The sequence below is a fragment of the Ursus maritimus genome, unplaced genomic scaffold (genome assembly GCF_017311325.1).
Source record: "Ursus maritimus isolate PB19 unplaced genomic scaffold, ASM1731132v1 scaffold_25, whole genome shotgun sequence".
In the NCBI taxonomy this organism is placed as follows: Eukaryota; Metazoa; Chordata; class Mammalia; order Carnivora; family Ursidae; genus Ursus; species Ursus maritimus.
The window spans coordinates 12060623-12080463 of record NW_024425008.1 but is presented as its reverse complement, the minus strand read 5'-3'; the positions used below and the strand labels follow the sequence as shown (position 1 = coordinate 12080463).

At 37.0% G+C, this 19841-nt stretch overlaps 1 protein-coding gene across 2 annotated transcripts in view; it reads right to left on the bottom strand.

Moving 5' to 3' along the window:
* RPS6KA5 (ribosomal protein S6 kinase A5) overlaps positions 1-19841 on the bottom strand; it is a 178833-nt gene that overhangs the window by 54771 nt on the left and 104221 nt on the right. For both annotated transcript variants that reach the window (XM_040641535.1, XM_040641536.1), the window contains exons 4-5: positions 16164-16279; positions 13064-13171 (exon numbers count right to left, since the gene is read on the bottom strand). In XM_040641535.1, coding sequence (XP_040497469.1) covers positions 13064-13171; positions 16164-16279 — 224 coding nt within the window. The remainder of the gene's footprint in view (positions 1-13063; positions 13172-16163; positions 16280-19841) is intronic.

Below are 19841 nucleotides of genomic sequence, written 5' to 3'. Positions count from 1 at the left end.
ACTAAATAAATGGGAAAGTATGAATATTCACTTATGCTAACTAATTGATAGGAAGATTCAACATCCAAAGATCACAGTTATTTCCAGATTAATTTATAAATTTAATTCCATAATTCACATGGAGGAACAAAAGATCAAGAATAGAGAATATGGTGAAGAGACAGATGAAAGGAGGAGAGAATGGTAGGATAAAAGTGAAGAGGAGAAAGATCTCACCTCTCCAGATTCAAGACTTACTACAAAATCATAGCCTTTAAGGTTTTTTTTTTTATTTAGAGTGAAGCAACCAGACAAATGGAATTGAATGAAGAGAAATAGGAATAGAAATAGACTCCCAGGCATGTACAGGAATTTGGCATATGGCAGAAGTTACCTTTCAAATCAGTAGAGAAAAGATTAACTGACTATTTGATGATAGTTTAGTCAATTGGGTTAATCTATAAAAAGAGATAAAATAAGATTCCCAATTTGTTTTATATACAAAAATTAATTCCTAGTAAATTAAAATTTTTAATGTGCTAATTTTCAAAAGAAAAGCAAATATTTTACTGCATTGAGGTAAAAAGAGATTTTGTTTTAAAAAATTCAAAGAAATCAACAACCCAATTTTACACCTCAAGGAACTGGAAAAAGAAGAACTAAACCAAAAGTTAGCAGCAGGAAAGAAATTAGTAGACTAGAAATAAATGAAACTGAGAACAGAAAAACAATTGAAAAATTTTAACAAAATAAGAGTTGGTTTTTTGAAAATATCAATAAGACTGAAAAAATCTTAGCTAGATTTTAAAAAAAGAGAGAAGATTCAAATAAGTAAAATCAGAAATGAAAGAGAAGACATTATAAGAAGCTACTATGAACAATTACACACCAACAAACTGGATAATCTAGAATGGATAAATTCCTAGAAACATGCAATTTATTAAGACTGAATCATGAAGAAATAGAAAATCTGAACAGACACATTGTCAGTAAGGAGAATGAATCAACAACAATCAAAAACCTCCCCCCAGAAAAGCTCAGGACCAGATGGTTTACAGGAAAATTCTAAAAAAAAAAAAAAACAAAACAAAAAAACCCCAACATTTAAAGAAGTAGTAAGACCAATCCTCCTCAATTTTCCAAAAAACTGAAGAGAACACTTCCAAACTCATTGGATGAGGCCAGCATTACCCTGATATCAAAGTCAGCAAGAGATACTGCAAGAAAATGACCACCTTATATTTCTGATGAAGACTGATACAAAAATCCCAATTCAATACTAGCAAACCAAATTCAAGAGCACATTAAAAGGTTTGTGTGGGGGCGCCTGGGTGGCGCAGTCGTTAAGCGTCTGCCTTCGGCTCAGGGCGTGATCCCGGAATCCCGGGATCGAGCCCCACGTCAGGCTCCTCTCCTGGGAGTCTGCTTCTTCCTCTCCCACTCCCCCTGCTTGTGTTCCCTCTCTCGCTGGCTGTCTCTCTCTGTCAAATAAATAAATAAAATCTTTAAAAAAAAAAAAAAAGATTTGTGTGACATGACTGAGTGAGGCTTATTCCTGGAATGCATGGATGGTTCAAGACTTGAAAGTCAATCAATTTAAAACACCACATTAACAGAATGAAGAACAAAAACCACATGATCACTTCAATTGATGCAGAAAAAGCATCCGGCAAACTTCAACACCCTTTCATGATAAAAACACTCAACAACAAAGAAGGAATAGAAAGAAACTACCTCCATATGGTAAAGGCCATATATGAAAAGCCCACAGTAAACATGACGTTCAATGGTGAAAAACTGAAAGCTTTTCCTCTAAGATCAGGAACAATGTAAGGCTGCTCTTACCACTTCTATTCCATACAGCACTGGAAGTTCTAGCCAGAGCAGTTAGGCAAGAAAAGGAAATAAAAGACATCCAAATTTGAAAGGAAGAAATAAAATTATCTCTGCTTGTAGATGATATAATCTTATATGTAGAAAACCCTAAAGATTCCACACAAAAAACAACTGGTAGAATAAGCACATATATCAAAGTTGCAGTTGTATCAACATACAAAAATCAGTTACATTTCTTTACACTAACAATAAACAATCCAAAAAAAAATTAAGGGGAAAAGATCCCATTTAAAATAGCATCAAGAATAATAAAGTGCTTAGGAATTAATTTAACCAATAAGTCAAAAGACCTGACAATGAAACATGATAAAATATTGTGAAAGGAATTAAGGAAGACAGACATAAAAGGAAAGACATCATCTGCTTGGAGATTAGAAGACATAATACTATGAAAATGTCCATACTATCCAGAGTAATCTACAGATTCAAAGAAATTCCTTTCAAAATCCCAATAGCATTTTTTTGCAAAAATAAAAAAAATATATGAAAATTCATATGAGATCTCAAGGGACCCTGAATAGCCAAAACAATCTTGAAGAAGAACAAAGTTGGCAGTGTCACACTTCCTGATTTCAAAACATATTACAAAGCTACAGTAAGCAATACGTCTTTGTAGTGGAATCAAGACAGACATATAGAGCAATGGAACAAAACAGAGAGCCCAGAAATAAACCTGACAATGCATTCGGTCAAATGATCTTCAACAAGGGTGTCGAGACCATGCAATGAACAAAGGATGGTCTCTTCAACAGATGATGCTACGAAAAATGGACAGCTGCATGCAAAAGAATGAAGTTGGACCCTTACTTCACACCAAATACAAAAGTTAACTCAAATGGACTGAAGACCTGAATCTAAGACAAACTATAAACTCCTAGAAGAAAAAACAGAAGGAAAGTTTCATGACACTGGATTTGGCAATTATTTCTTGGATATGATACCGAAAACACAAGCAACGAAAACTGACAAATGGGAACAATATCAAAAACTTCCTTGCATCAAAGGAAACAAAGTGGAAAGACAACTTACAGAATAGGAGAGAAAATTTATAAATCACATATCTGATAAGTGGTTAATATCCAGAATATAAAAAGAACTACAACTCAACAAGAAAAAAGCAAATAACCTGATTAAAAACTAGGCAACGAATTTCAACATTCTTCCAAAGATGATAAACAAGAGACCAAAAAGCACATGAAAAGATGCTCGACATCACTAATCATGGAAGAAATGCAAATAAAAACTATAACGAGATATCATCTCACACCCATTAGGAGGCCTGCTATCACAAAGGCAGAAATACTAAGTATAGGTGAGGATGTGGAGAAACTGGAACCCTTGCACATTGTTGGTGGGAATGTAAAATGGTGCAGCCTCTATGGGACACATTAAGGATGTTCCTCAAAAAAAAATACAAATAAAATTATCATGGGGGAAAATAAATAATACAATCATACGATCCAGCAATTCTACTTCTGGATATACATCTAAAAGAACTGAAAGCATTATCTCAAAGAGATATTTGTACACCTATGTTCAATGCAACATTATTATTCACAATAGCCAATAAGTGGAAGCAACCCAAATGTCCATTAGTGGATGAATAGATAAAAGTATGATATATATAATATATTATAATATTATTTAGCCTTAAAAAAAGAAGGAAATTTCATCACATGCTACAACATTAATGAACCTGGAGGACGTTACGTTAACTGAAGTAAGCCAGTCATGAAGATAAATACCATATGATTCTACCTTTGTTAGGTATCCAAAGTAGTCAGACTCACAGAAACAGAAAGTAGAATGGTGGTTGCCAGGGGTTAGGAGGAGGGAAAACTGGGGAGTTGTTGTTCAGTGGGTATAGAGTTTAGTATTGCAAGATAAAAAGTTTCTAGAGACTGGCTGCACAATAGTGTGAATACAGTTAATACTATTGCTGTACACTTAAAAATAGTTTAGATGATAATTTTTATGTGTATTTTACCACAATTAAAAAATTTTTTAAATAATCCATTGTAAATATGAAAAGATCAGTAAATTTGATTTTACTAAAATGTCAAATCTGATTATGGGAAAAATACCATTAAAGACAAGTGAAAGACTTGGAAAAGAAAGTATATAATTACAAATGATAGGTGTCTAGAATATTTAAAGAACTTCAGAAAACCAATAATATCAGAAAAAACTTGCAACACTGAGAAAACACAGAAGCCTAAATGTATCTCAGCAGGAGAATGGAGAAGTAAACTGGATAATTCATTTAAAAGAATATTATACATGGGAAGCCTGGGTGGCTCAGTTGGTTAAGCGGCTTCCCCACTTAGATGCACTGAGTTTTTCCCTCCGAAGGTCAGTGTTCTGGTAATCTTCCCCCTTCTATCATTATTACATTGACCCCCACTTCCTTTCCAGGAATAGGTCAAGCAACATATGATGTCTGTCATTTCTCCCACCTTAAAATAAAAAGACCTCTACCTCACTCCATCCTCTGCTGTCCTCCCCACATGATTTCACTATTCCTTTTTACAGAAAACCCCAAAAGTTGCCTTAGGTTGTGGAGGACAATATGTCTATTCCCATTCTCTCTCTCCTGAGATTCAGACTGAGCCAATGCTCCATCTCCAGTCCTCACCTTATTTGACCCAACATCAGTATTTGACAGAGTTGATTGTGTTCATCCTGGAAACATTTCTTCACTCAGCTCCTAAGGCAACACACTTGCCTGTTTTATTCCAGCTTGCCAATCCCTTTTTCCCAGTCTCCTCTGCTGGCACCTTCTCCTCTTTTTACTCTCAAAGTCAGAGTAGCCTGGGGTTCAGAGCTTTGTCCCTTTTTCTTTCCTATCCGTACTTATTCTGTTTATATTCTCCTCCATTTTCTTTTTTTAAAATATATTTTATTAATTTATTTGAGAGAAGGGAGAGAGAACACGGAGGGAGAGTGAGAGGGAGAAGCAGACTCCCCACTGAGTGGAGAGCCCAGCGTGGGGCCTGATCCCAGGACCCCAGGATCATGACCTGAACTCAAGGAAGATGCCTAACAGACTGAACCACCCAAACGGCCCTCTCCTTCATTTCCATGATTTTAAATATTACTTATATATTAACAAATTTCACATTTATATCTCTACATGAGACTTCTCCCCCAAACTCCAGACTCAGATCTCCTATTGCCTACTGGACATCTCTATAAGTCTAATAGTCACCCCAAATTCAAGCTGCTCAAATGCACTGTTCTACCTACCCAAAATCTTTCCATCAGAAGCCCACTCCATGTTAGTTGATAGCAACTTCATCCTTTTGGCCGTTCTGGCCATAGACCTTAGGGCTCCCCTGATTCCTCTTGCTCTCTCACAACCCACGTCCAACCCATCAAGAAATGTCATTATCTCTAATGTCAAAATACATCTAAAATCTGACTACTTATTACAACTTACTCTGCCACTGCATGGTCTAAAGCATTACCATCTCTTGCTAGGATGAGAGCAACAGTTTCCTAACTGGTCTCCATGTCTCTAGACTTGTCCCACTACAAGAATACCATGCTTGGCAAATAGAATTACGCTTCTAAATTCAGATCATCTCACTCCTCTACTCAAAACTTTCTAATGGCCTCCATTTCACTAAAAGAAGTCACAGTCCTCACAACAGTTTTCAATGCCCTGCATGATCTGTACAAGCCTTCTTCCATATGACCACCTCCACGCCCTTACTTCCTGCTATTCTGAGCCTCTCTCATTCTATACACTTAAACTGTATTCCTCATTGTTCCACAAACAGCCCAGGCATATTCCCACCTCGGATCTTTCAAACCAGCTGATCTCTCTGCCTAAAAATCTCTTTCCTAAGATACTGATATGGCTCACACTCTCACTTCCTTCATGTTTCTACTCAACTGTCACCTTCTCAGCAAGACCATTCCTGGATCTGATTTAAAAGTGCAACTTTTTCAGGCACCTGGGAGGCTCAGTCCATTAAATGTCTGACTCTTGACTTCAGCTCAGGTCATGATCTCAGGGTTGTGAGGTCGAGCCCCATGTTGGGCTCTGCGCTGGGCATGTAACCTGCTTAAGATTCTCTCCCTCCCCTTACCCCTCCCTGCCCCCTCTTTTTTTATTTTTATTTTCTTTAAAGAGTTTTTATTTATTTGACAGAGATAAAGACAGCCAGCAAGAAAGGGAACACAAGCAGGGGGAGTGGGAGAGGAAGAAGCAGGCTCCCAGTGGAGGAGCCTGATGTGGGGCTCGATTGCAGAACGCCGGGATCACGCCCTGAGCCGAAGGCAGATGCTTAACAACTGAGCCACCCAGGTGACCCCTGCCCCCTCTTTTATTTTTTTAAAAAAAAGTGCAACCTTTTCCTAGTGTATTTGTCTTCTTGTAACTTCCCACTATCTAACATATTTCATACATATTTTACTTATTTACTTGTTATTGGCTGCCTCCCTGTCTAGAGTGAAGATTTTTGTCTATTTTGTTCATTGCTAGACTCCAATACCAGATAGAACAACGTGTGGATCACAGAGGACATTCAACTGGTATTTGCTGAATGAGTGGGAAACAACGCAAAAGGTTTGTAACTGTACATGTGAATAGTGGCTGCACAGATTCTGTTATATCATCTTTAAATATTTTTATTATTTATTTAAATATTTCATAATTTAAAAATTTAAAAAGAAATTTGGAAGATACAAACATTTATTAATCACACTTATGCAATATCAGTTAATATTTCAGAATATTTTTTGCTAAATTCCCCTTAAGGGTTTGGAAATCCCTGACATTCAGCCTGGGTTTTAAGTAATTTCCCCCTTTTTCTTAGAAAATAGATAAAAATGATCTATTTTCAGATTAATACATTTATATTAATATAGAATAATGTGACTGCTAAATATAATTTTCAAGTAAATAAAAATTATATATATTTAACCTGATTTGAACAAATGGAATATATTACAGAAGTTTCTGTGAAAAGAATCTCCACTCAAAAGTTGTCCCTGCTTCTCTGTGATGTCATTTACATTAAACCTGCCCTCTGAACTTGTGCGTTGAACTTGCCTTACAGTTAGAAAGAGTATTACAATAAATCTTATCAGAGCCAATAATTTCTACCATAAGAAAAGTAATAAAGGAATCTGTGAGGCAGACATCGAGGGCAAAGCCCTGTCTGTCTCCCTCCCCTCCTCCTGTCCAAATGTAAGGGATCCACTCCAGGATGGAGCAGAAGAACTTTACAAACAAATGGCTGAAACTAATGTGCTAGCATCTGTATACTGTAATACTGTTTAAGTAGAAGAAAGACTGGGGTAATGGAAAAATGCTCTGACTGGTTTCTAGGTCTCCTGTTTTCCCAACACTTCCATCTCAATGTTTACCCTAAAATAACTAAAATTATCCCAGAGTCACTGATTTTGATGAATGACTGATAGGACTTATTTACAGAGATCTAATACATTCCTTTTTTTTTTTTTTAAGATTTTATTTATTCGTCAGAGAGACAGAGAGAGAGAACGCGAGCGAGCACAAGCAGGGGTAACACACAGGCAGAGGGAGAAGCAGACTCCTGGCTGAGCAGGGAGCCTGATGTGGGGCTCAATCCCAGGACCCTGGGATCATGACCTGAGCCGAAGGCACACGCTTAACCGACTGAGCCACCCAGGTGTCCGAACCTAATACATTCTTTAGGAGCATATGCAAATGAAAAGAATCGTCAACATATGCCACTATGAATCAACTGAAGAAGGGGACAGGAGAAACTAAAAAGCTTCCGTAGAGAGTAGGGTTATCTGACTCCTAAAGCAAACATGCTCTTTATGGGTCCTGAATCTCACCTAGGCATCTGGAGATATACATGTCACAACAGAATACTGCAAATGGCATTATTAGCTAGACATTTACTAAAGAGAGGCATAATTTAAAACTTTCCTACAAATCAGAAAAAGGAGAGTAACTTAAGATTCTCATTTGTATATTTTAGTTTTGTTCCTGGTAATCTAAAATTTGAACAGTATGTCCTATAAGCAGAAACTGGTATTTATTTACTGCTTCACATTCTAGAACATACTTTCATGAGCACCAACTCATTGTGTGATACGATGATCCTATAAATTAGATATGACAGCTATTATTTTACAGATGAAGAAACTAAGACTAAGAAGGGCTAATGACTAGGGCTTACCCAATGTCACACACTACAGAGGGGAGGCCTGAAAAAGATCCTCTTCCCTTAATACACGTTCTATTCATTATACACAAAGGCCACTTATATGTTCAAAAAATTAATTAATGAATAACATCTTCATAACTAAGCAAAAGTGTATTTTTCTATTTTCTGGAGAGAGAAAATAGTCATTAATCCACAGGCCTTTCCTTTAAAGTATAGCTACTGTGGCAATATGTTATAATTAGTTGAGCTACTTCTATTTTAAGTGCTGGGGACATTATTTTTCTGCTAGTTTTATTTAGCTACCTGTAGATTCACATTAATAATCTGTTGTGATATTTTTAAATGTTCAGTGTGAAATTATGAAAACACAGAATGCATATGCCATATGTAAGTATAGGGTAACTAATAGGACATTAATGTATCATTTTGACATTATTTGCTTATAAACAGGTAAAAACAGACCCCCTTTAAAAATAAATGTCTTTAAAGTCTTCAGTGTTAGACTCATATACCCAATACCAGCAGACTGTCTGACTCACAGTTAGGAACTCAACAAATGTTTGCTGAATTGTACTCTTCAGAGATCCTATGAAGGACATAGACTAGCCTGCAAATATTTAGAAATGTCTTCTTTTATTCTCAGAATCTCAAGGGATTTATCAAATTCTATGACTGAGAAAACCATATATGAAAAGTATCAAGTTTGTAAAGTGCTCATTATCATATAAAAGATTTTAAAGATTTCTAAAATAAACCAATTTTACCCTGTGTACAATCCAGTTTAGCAAACTATAATCTAGAAATAATTAATTATATGTATATTTGACAAATACCTCTAGAACATAGGCTCATTAGGACAAGGAATTTGTTATGTTTACCACTATATTTCTAGGGTCTAAGTACAATATCTGACACATAGTACTTAATTAATATTTGCTCAACTATTCAATTAATGAATACAGAGAGATGAATATTACACCATGAGCAGAAACTTTAACTGTTATTTAAAAAGTATATGTTTTTATACTAAGTAAATTCCTAAAAATTAATAGAAATACATTTCCCAGATCCAATGAGGGCAGAATTTGTAACACAAAACTGCAACGTACTGAAAGAGAAGCCTATTTGGGTGGGGGAAGATTAGTTCAGCTTTGGAAATGTTGAGCTCAAGGAGTCTATGAGAGCATCACATGGCAATACATTACAAGCATGTTTGGATCTGGAGCCCAGAAGAGAGGTCAGGGTTGCCATACATTTTTAGGAATCACCCACATAAAGGAGAGAGTAGAACATTGAACTGTGAGGAACCCTCAGGTAGAAGAGGAAGAGCCTGTAAAAGATAGTGACAGAGAGAAGGAAAACCAGGTGTGTGTGGTGTCACAGGAGCCAAGGCAAGAGGCAATATCCAGTTCAACATTACTAGGTAGTCAAGTAAGAAAGGACTAAAAAGCATCTAAAACTAAGGTTAATAGTGACCTTGACAAGAAGGCTTACAGTCAGTCGGTAGGTGTTCCAGCCAAACTGGAGTAGATTAAGGAGTGACACGTGGGTAAGTAAAGACAGTGTGTAGACAAATATTGACAGAGAAAAACAGCACAAGAGCTGGAAAGGAATATGGAATTCTGAGATAGATTCTGTTTATCTATTATTAGTCCGTCCATCCATCCATCCATCCATCCATCCATCCATCCATCTTTAAAATTTTAAAACAGGAGTGACTAGACATGCTTAAATGGTGACAAAAGGGTCCAAGAGGAAGAGGAGAAAGGGCAGTTGGAACTGAAGCTATAGAATCTCTCTGTATACACTGGAAACCAAGGAGGAGACTCCTTAAACTAGAGTTTAAACTGAAAACCAATGACAAAAAAGAAACTCATTCCAAGAAAGGTGGTATTTCGATATAAGGGAGTCAGGGTGACATGTGAAACCAAAAAGGAATGCTTGCTAATCAAAACAGAAATTGTTTGGTGGGAATATTTCTAAGGTGGAAAGAGTCTAGGCAGGGAAACTTGCGGAACAGGTGCTGGGCGGAACTAGGGGAGCAAAGAACGACTAGATCCTATTGTAGGGGTGTCAGAGAGGGGTAGCTCCCACCCCAGCCCTGAGAGTTAAACCTGAAGCCTAGTGTGACAGTATGTCCTCCATGGGAAGAGGAAAAACGAGCTGGTGGTCTGAGGGGAAGAGATGAAAGTGGAAAGCTTAATGACACAGACCCTAACACATAACTGTATTAAATGCAGCTAGGCTGTATTCAGTGAATAATAGCAAAATCTATAAATCATTTCTCCACTTCAGATTGAATCCCAATATTTCATTTTTTAAAAAGATTTTATTTATGTATGTATTTGAGAGAGAGGAGGGGAAGCAGCAGAGGGCGAGGCAGAGAATCTCAAGCAGACTCTGAGTTGAGCCCAGGGCCCGACATGGGGCTCAGTCTTATGACCCTGAGATCATGACCTGAGCCAAACCAAGAGCTGGATGCCTAAGTGACTGAGAAACCCAGGTACCCCCCTCGCGCAATATTTCATTTTTGCGCCTAAACAACTAAGTGTTCAAAACCTATGGTATCTGACAAGAACTCCCTTTGTTCCCTTGTTGAGGAGCTGTTGACATGATTAACAGAACACACAAGTCTCTGTTGTGAGGAGGGACCTGTCAGATTTAGTCACATGGCATTTCTGATTAATTTCTATTTCTGTATTAAAACTCGGCAACTCTGATCCATGTTTGACTTTTGTTTATTTTTGCTGTTTCCCGGGGCCAAAGTCTGCAAAATGATCAGCCACATGTACCCATAAATACAGGAGTCACTAAGTGATTCTTTTCATTGGTGTCTTACCAGAACCTAGCCTAACGTCTAGTATGGAGAAGGCCCTCAACAAATACTGATGGAGTGAATGAACTAATGCAGGACGGTTCCAAGGAAAGAGGAGAAGGTGATCACCAAATCTCTCTATGCAGGCGTGCTTCACGTGCCAAGGATCCTTTGGCCATCTGCTGAAGCCCACAGACCCCTTCTCAAAACAATGTTTTTAAATGCATAGTATGACAGACGAAACTATAATCACATTGGAATACAGACACAAAAAACTACATCGAAATATAGTGAAATCAAAATAGAAAAAGAAATGGTGACTTCATCACAAATATGGTTCTGTGGCATGTGCTGGGCTTGTCAAGTCACAGACATCTCTGTAGAAAGATCTGGCCGGCCTCATTCACTGGCAACACTACTACCTGAGAGCATCTGCAGAGTTTCTGCTCTCAGTTTCTCAGAAAGGAATCCTCCAAACTCCTGTCTAGGAAGCCATGTTCTCAGAATGAAGAGGCAGAAAGGCCATGGGAGCTCCATGGCTCCCTATGTCATTTTTCACTTCAACCACTAAAGCTTCCTTGTTGTGTCCTCACCTTTAGCCCATTATCCCTGGATCCAGTTGTTCTAGTTAACCCTTTCTGTCTTCCCTGAAGGTAAAGAAAGCCTGGTTGCCTAGGTGAATCAGGTAGATGGCAGATCCGAGGGGGCTCCCTGTTTCTTATACAGACCTGCAACCATATCTCCTGTGCTCCTACTTTGAGGGACACCGGGTGCCCCCAATTCCTGACCCTGTCTGGGAGCCAGAAATGCAAATTAGCTTGCTCTGGGGCTTCTCATGTTACTAGCTTAGGATTCAACTGGGACCAGGAAGGCTACATTGGTTACAACTAGATTTCCTGCTGTTCGTCTTCCAAAATTTGGTTGCTATTTTCTTCCTTCTCTTTTGAGTACATGCCTATTTTACTCCCTTACTTTTGCGTAGTGGGCTTAATGAGGAAGCAATGGTAAACATATTTAACCTGTCACATTTTACTGAAGTTGCCATGAAAAGTTTTACAAAGGAAAAAAGGCTTTAAAAATCAGATTTTGAAATCTATCCCTCAAAAATTCATCTATTTTATAACTATGATTTCTTTCTATCAGAGATAACCAATATAATTACAACCACAACTTCATGAAGGCAGATATCATTTCCACCTTCTTCATTATTGCATTATCCAGTACCAAGCAAGCATAGTAGAGGTGGTCAATAAATATTTATTGAATAAGTGAACTGAATGAATATGGATATGATAAAAAACTGGGATCTTTAGTTTTATAATTTCAGCACTTATGAAATTCACCTAGGACTGCTTTGGCAATACTGAAAAAAAGCAAACAATCAGAAACAGACGCACCTCATGTGGAACTCAAGAATGATGTTTTACAACCACAAAGTCCTTCACTACAAAAATTTCACTGTAATTCTGTATTCTATACCAATAATTTCTTAGATAAAAATGAGCTAGCATTCAAATTTACTTTGTTATCTTGCATAACCAGTAGAATAAAAATATAATTTTTATTACAACTGCTACATAAGTAGTATTTAATTAGAACTAGTAGATGTACACTTTAAAATGTGATTAAATGCATTTGTCATAGTAAACAAGTACTAATCAATACTGACAATGCAAAGTCTTCCATATTTAAAACCTGCACATTACCTATTACATTTTAGTTCCTATGGACAAAAACAGCAGGTTATTAAAGAAGTTGGTCTAGTAGATCCTTTTCATTTTTGTCAAGTGAATTCAAAGGGCCATCAGGACATGTCCCACTTTGTAAATACAATGTAAACTCTATGTCCTTCATTTTGTAATTCCCTATTGGTTACCAACTAAGCCATGATTCTCTTCAAGGGCCCAAAGGATTATGTACATTTTTCAGTTATATTTTATAGCGAAAGTTAAATGCATAGCTTTGTTTTAAACTGGGGAATTCTGATATAGCCATTAAAGATTTACTGCAATTCTAACAAGATGGTAATTTTAAGCTAAAAATCTTTACAGTCATTCATGTCAAGATGTTCCTCTGGGCAAACCTGCACAAAACCCCATAATCCATATGGTACTTTCCTGAAATATGCTTATTCTATAACTGATTTTTTTTTATCATTGTTTACATTCTGTTGTTACTGACTTCAAATTAAAATATTAATACTCACTTCCTCAGCCACAAACTCCTTACTCAGACCAAAATCTGTCAGCACCACGTGGCCATTAGAATCAAGCAGAATGTTCTCAAGCTTAATGTCACGGTATATAATTCCCAACTGTAAAAACAAACAAACACGCATTTTCAAATAACAATTTCAAAAAAATGGATTAGGAAAGTCTTTATTCACCTTAAAAACAAACCAAAAAAAGGATTCTCCTGTTCAGGATGCTATAATCGCTCTTAGTCACTGGCTAGGGCCAATGTGAACTTGTCCATCTCATGGCTCATCTGCTGGGCTCCCTGGACCTCTCCTACCATGTCTTCCTTCTCTGTGTAACGAAGATCCATTCCCACTGGACCAGCTTCTGTGGGGTGTCTCCGTTGACTACTGTCAACTCCATTCTTCCTGTTCTATCTTCTGGATGTATTTAATCCTCACTGCAGATGATCTTCTTCAGATACTTTTAGCCAATTCATGTCTATCACTTCCTAATGGATTCAGAGACTTCCTGACCAACCAGATCCCACACTGGTCATGTCTTTGTTTTTATTCCTTCACTTACCTAAAAATACATTGTACTTACCTAAAAATAACTGATATTTTCTAGGTATTTCCTGCTTGTCTCGATATAACCATACCCTAACTCTGTTTTTCACTTTTCATGCATTTGCCTAGTATCTTGTATAGTGTCAAATAGGTAATTAATAAAGATTTGTTGAATAATAGGCTCCTAAACACAAAGGCTGAAGATCATAGGTTAATTTTAGTTGATCATTAGTTCTAAATAAGTGAAATAAGTCAATTAGATAATATGCATATATCCTTCCATTTTGTTTTGCATTCAGTTTTATAGTAAAACACTCCAGCTATTTCTTCAGCTAAATAAATCTAAACAAGTCATACAAGAAGTTCGTAATAGATGTGCATTGCACATTTCAAGTTATGTCAGCCTGAATTAAATGTTTTTAAACTTAGAAACACTGCTTTCCACAACACTAAGTATATGAAAAAGCAGATTCGTAATAACTTCTTAAAATTGAAACAACAAATTACAAAAGGAAAAATGCAAGGCAATTTTCCTCCCAGAACTTCAGTGCTCTACAGGAAAGAAAGACAGCAATCTATTGAACAGACATTTGACTTGAAGCCTCACAAGCATCTAACAACCAGTGTGACTTTTTTTAAAGAAACTTTTTGGAAGCAATTTTAGAAATAAATCATTTACTATCTGCTTTACCTCATCACTTTCAAGTAAACTTCCATTTTTATCTCTTCCCAGAAAACTCAATGTTAGCAGCTATATCAAGGTTAATGTTACTGGCTTAATATCTCTTATTTTGTATCTCTTTGTATTTATCTCTTTAGGGTAGTAAGATCAAGAGAAACTTAGCTGAGGTCTGATTTGCTGTATTACTTTCACTCCATATCAATTACGTGTATATCCAGTATTCATCATATTCTCTACTTCTGTGGTTCTGATTACCCTGTTTTAATAATAACAGATATTCCTTTAATAAACAGAATTAGTGGAATTAAAGCTTTCACACAAAAATGAGTTTCCTAGCTTACCCACAGGAGCTTTGTTTTGTTTTTACTCTGGTCTTTATGGTGATTTCCACCACCATTTTTATATTATAAAAACTTACATCTAATACCCCTAAGCATAAAACTCAAAGATATTTTCAGCCTATTCCTGGGCTCAATTTGGCTCCTGTATGAAGATGTCCTAACTACCGTATATCCCACAGAGTTACTCACAGGCAAAAGCTGACCACCACATGATAACCCTACCCAAGGGAATGGGGTGTCTGTCCCCTCCCTTCCTGCTCCTCTGTCCTTTCTCTCCAAGCACTGCAGTCCCGCCCCCCATGCCCACTGGGGCTTTTTCTCTTCCCCCCTGTTCTTATGCATTATTCATCCACTTCTCTTCAGATTCCTACTCTGACTCCCAGCCCCTGCGGGCCCAGTCTAGGCTCTGCTCTGGGCTAGTTACCTCCTGTTCCTGATCCCTTCCTTCCCTGCTTGTATCTTCTCTCCATCTTTTCTCACAGTCCCTCATGTCCATTTCCTCCATCTTGTAATTCCAGTCTCCCTGCCCCTTTAAAAATGTCCTCCTTCTTCCTTGCCTTTTCCCTTCATCTCTCTCCACCCTTGTCTGTGCTCCACAATCACCACTTTAATCTCTGTTCACCCCTAATCCAGTGCAGGATCTGAATTCACGACGAACAGTGGCTCTATGATGTACCTGTCTCATCCTAATGTATGACTCAAGTCATTTTGGTCTCGTGGTCTCACATACTTTGATGAAAATTAACTCGAGTGCTTTCTATTTCTGAGGAAATATACACACGCCTAGTCTACACAGTGACTGCTTCTATAATAATGCTTCCTTGTTAAGTTCAAAAAACTTTGTTCAAAATTTCTTGGATCAAGATTAATAGTATGTGAAATAAAATACATTTTTTAAGTTCAAACTGATTTTAATGGAGTTCAAACAGCATCCCAGACATGAATTCCACTTAAACTTTTTAGCAACTGAGTTCACGCTACAGGGGAGGCACTGGAGGAAAGAGGGAGGGAGAGGGAGCAAGGGTGGGCCCTGGGGAGAAAACACAGGCAAAGGCAAACCGGAGTGGGAGAGTGGGGTAGCTGGATTGCATGGCAGGCGCTTCTTTCATATTCTCCAACCTATCAGGAAATACACCCTGCAGACACACAGGCAGTCTGCAATGGAGTAAGTCACAATTAAGGAAATACACATTATGACTTGTGATTCCATTTTAAAGGTTATCTTAAGAATGAAAAGCTTTTATTCTAATGATACTTAGTAATAAGCATTAGGATTTTTCATGAACAAAACCAAAGAACTGCTCAGGTTCTACCTTTTTAATCTGTATCACAGGAAACTACCAAAAAAAAAAAAAAAGAGTAGATTTTTAAAAAGGGAACTACAGAATTGAGAAAATTGGCCACAGTGTGTAAGTGTGCTTTCACAACCTCCACGAAGACAGTGATGTTTGAAAACATTAGCTCTTTTAGCTCCACATTACCTCAATTAACAAGATTTTTTCAAAAAAAAAGAACTCCCAAAGATTGAGCATCTTACCTTGTGGAGATGTTCGAGGGCAAGCACGATCTCTCCAACATAGATCCGCACCTCATGCTCTGTGAAACGCTCTCTTTGAGAAAGATGAGTAAAAAGTTCTCCACCATTTATATAATCTAAAAATGAAATATATTTTTTTCTTTCTTTGACTCGTATTCATAAACTTAAGGTAGTATTCCCTTTTAATCATTTTGGATTAACCAGAAGGCACTGATTTTAATATATTATTTTTGCACAATTCTTTGTGTATAATATACAGTTTCATCTGGAACATATTACTAAATTTACATAGTAATACAGTTATGTAAGATAATGACTATCCTATGCTGCAAATAGATTTGCATAGATTATTGCCATTAAAACTATTACATGATATCTAAATATATTTAAATATGTTTCCACAAATGCAGTGTATCAGGAACCTCTGCCATCACCATATAATACTTAACTTGCTGTGGGGTACCAAGACATCAGCTACTGTCATACTCAGATAAAAAATGAACAGAACAAACCAAAACACAGACAAAAATCCCAGCTCTTCCTTTGTAATAGCTGTCAGTCACTATTTCTAAGCAGGTTCCCCATTTTCTAGAATTTTCTATGCACCTTTTCAAAAATGCATATTAGATAGTAGGTAGCCTTATTGCTCCACACAGTTCAAAAGGAAAAGTGGCACAATGTGGCTGAGTCAAACACCTGAAACTGAAAAACTCCCATTTCCCTCTCAATTTGCCCTATTTACTCCAAGAGGAAAAATGAAATGAAAGACAAAACAGGCTACAGCGAGGGGCACCCAGGTAGCTCAGTCAGTTGGGCATCAGACTCTTGGTTTTGGCTCAAGTCATGATCTCCCGGTCAGTCGTGAGATCCAGCCCTGCGTCAGGCTCCATGCTCCGTGGGGAGTCTGGGATTCTCTCTCTCCCTCTCCCTCTGCTCCTCCCCCCACTCGCGTGCATGCTCTCTCTCTCTCTCTCTCAAATAAATAAATAAATAAATCTTAAAAAAAAAAAAACAGGCTACAGTGAGAAATACATAAGGGAGCCAAATAACAACAACGATAATAATAAAAACAATAACATAATTAGCTCTAATAAGACATTTACTGATAAACTGATAGTTTCATTAGAAACTAACCACTGTGACCTTAACACACATTTATGTGTGAGAAACAATGTAGACCCTGAAAACAGTCACAGATGTAGTTGAAAGCTTTCCTCTAAAAACTTGAAAAGCATGTATCCCAAGCATATTCGTTTGTCAAGTTCAGCACAGTTTGAAAAAAGAACAAAGCAAAATCTTCATAAACTTGCAAATTTGTTTCATCTTGTCTGTTTAACTTTAAATTCCAAAAAGCAGATGCAACAGAATTAAAGAACTCTTAATAGCTGGTTGCTTTGCAATGTATTTTACCAAGCGTATGCCAGTAAAAAGCATTGCCCCCTCTAAGGCTTCTGTATTTTGCTAAGAGGTTTTAATTATATCTTAACACAAAGCTAATTATTAAAAAGGTGTAAAGGAACACAGCATTCCTGCCAACTAACAATGAATTTTTTCTACCTTTAAGTAGTTATTTGCTTAAATCTAACACTGATGTTTATGCATAAATGGTTTCCACAGTTAGTCATGACACAGAAGTAGACACCCACAGGTCAGCTGACCAACTGACAAACTCCTACACATCCTTGAATGTCCTACGCAGTCTTCTCATCTTCAATAACTACTCCAGCAGAGCTGATCACTTCCTTTTTTGTTAGCCACTGTACTTATTAAAGACTTCAAACCACTGCAATTACTGTATTGAAAATGTTTATTTGCACCGTTGCTCTCTCTGCTATACTCTGAGCTTTTTAAAGTCCAAATCAATGTAGTCACCTCTACAAACACAGTACCTACATACAGTAAGCACTCAATAGATATATTATTAATTAAACACAAATTCTTTACAGTGGAATAAATATTAAATGGACTCTGAAAAAAATCACCCTGAAACTCAAAGCAAGTGTGTTGTAAAAAGAATCCCATGTACTCTTCTCTTTAGGGCACCTGAATATAGTCCACAGAACCCGGCCTTTGTAACTCACAGACCTGGATTAGACAATGGTTTCACTGTGTTCTGAGCTCTCTCAGCTGCAGCTGCAGGTTTTTGTCCATACAATGGGAATAGTAACAATGTGGATTGTTGTGGCTTGGAACATAGACAGTGGTTTATTCTCCATTTACTGGGAAGACAGAAAAAGGAACTACAAATCTAAGAAAACAAACCTAAAACAATATCAAGTAACCTACTTCCTACTTTTGGAATAGACCAGAAGCCAAAAGTGAAGACCTGACTTTCAAAAATAAACATGTTTTATTTGTAGGTATGTAGCTGTATACTTCACAAGGTCAAAAGCCAATTCTATGCAGCAGTCCAGGTATTCAGAGTTGTAAAGCCATACAGAAGCTGCCAAAGGGCTCTCATGGCAGGGGCTGTGGTATACCTGGAGTGCCCTTATGCGGCAGGTACTCCACATCAGTGGCTGGGATATGACATCAGTGGGAACGTCTATAAGGTAAGCATTTGGTACACTCAGTCATTATAATTTTAGTTGTTCTGTTCAGTGTGTAGTGGTATCTCATTATGGTTTTAATTTGCATTTTCCTGAATAAAAATATTTGGTAGCTTTCCATGGCTTATTAGACATTTTTATATCTTCTTTAGTGAAGTGTCTATTAAAGTTTTTTTTGCCTCTTTTGATTTTCTTTATGTGAAATATAATTCACATACCATGAAATTCACCCATCTGAAGCGTAAAAATCAATGGTTTTTAGTATATTCAGAGTTATGCAACTATCACCACATGGAATTTTAAAACATCTTCACTGCTCCACCCTCCCAGAAATCCCAATTTATCTGTTTTTTTCTTTAGTTGCTTGTGCTTTTGATATCATAGTTAAGAAACCATTGCCAAAACCAAGGTCACAAAGATTTACCCCTATCTTCCTCTAAGAAAGTTATAGTTTCAGCTCTTACTTTTCATCTTTGATCCATTTTGAATTAATTCTGTACATGATGTGAGATATGGGTTCAACTGCAAAAAAGCCCATACGAAATTGGTGATCCAGTTGTCCCAGTACCATTAATTAAAAAGACTATTTCTTCCTCATTGGCATCTTTGTTGAAAGATCAATTGACTGTAAATTGACTGTGAGGGTTTCTTTCTGGACACTCAGTTCCATTCTATTTATTTATATGTCTTTATTCCAATACCACACTTTGATTACTGTAGCTTTGCAGGAAATTTTAAAATTGGCAAGTGTTGAGTCTTACCAAACTTAATTCTTCCTTTTCAAAATCGTTATACAGCTACTCTAAGGTTCCTTGACCTCCCTGGGAATTTTAGGGTCACTTTGTCAATTTCTACAAAGAAATTAGCTAGAATTTTGAGAGGTTGTGTTCAATCTGTGGATCAGTTTGGGGAGTATTGCCATCTTAATAATATTAAGTCTTTCAACCCATAAACATGGGATCTTTTTATTTACTTAGGTCTCTTTCACTTCCTTCGACAACATTTGGTAGTTTTCGGAGTGTCAGTTTTGCACTTCTTTAATGCTAAATTTATTCCTAAGTGTTTTTATTGTAATGTAAATGGAATTGTTTTTTAAATTTCGTTTTCGGATTTTTCACTGCAGGTGCTC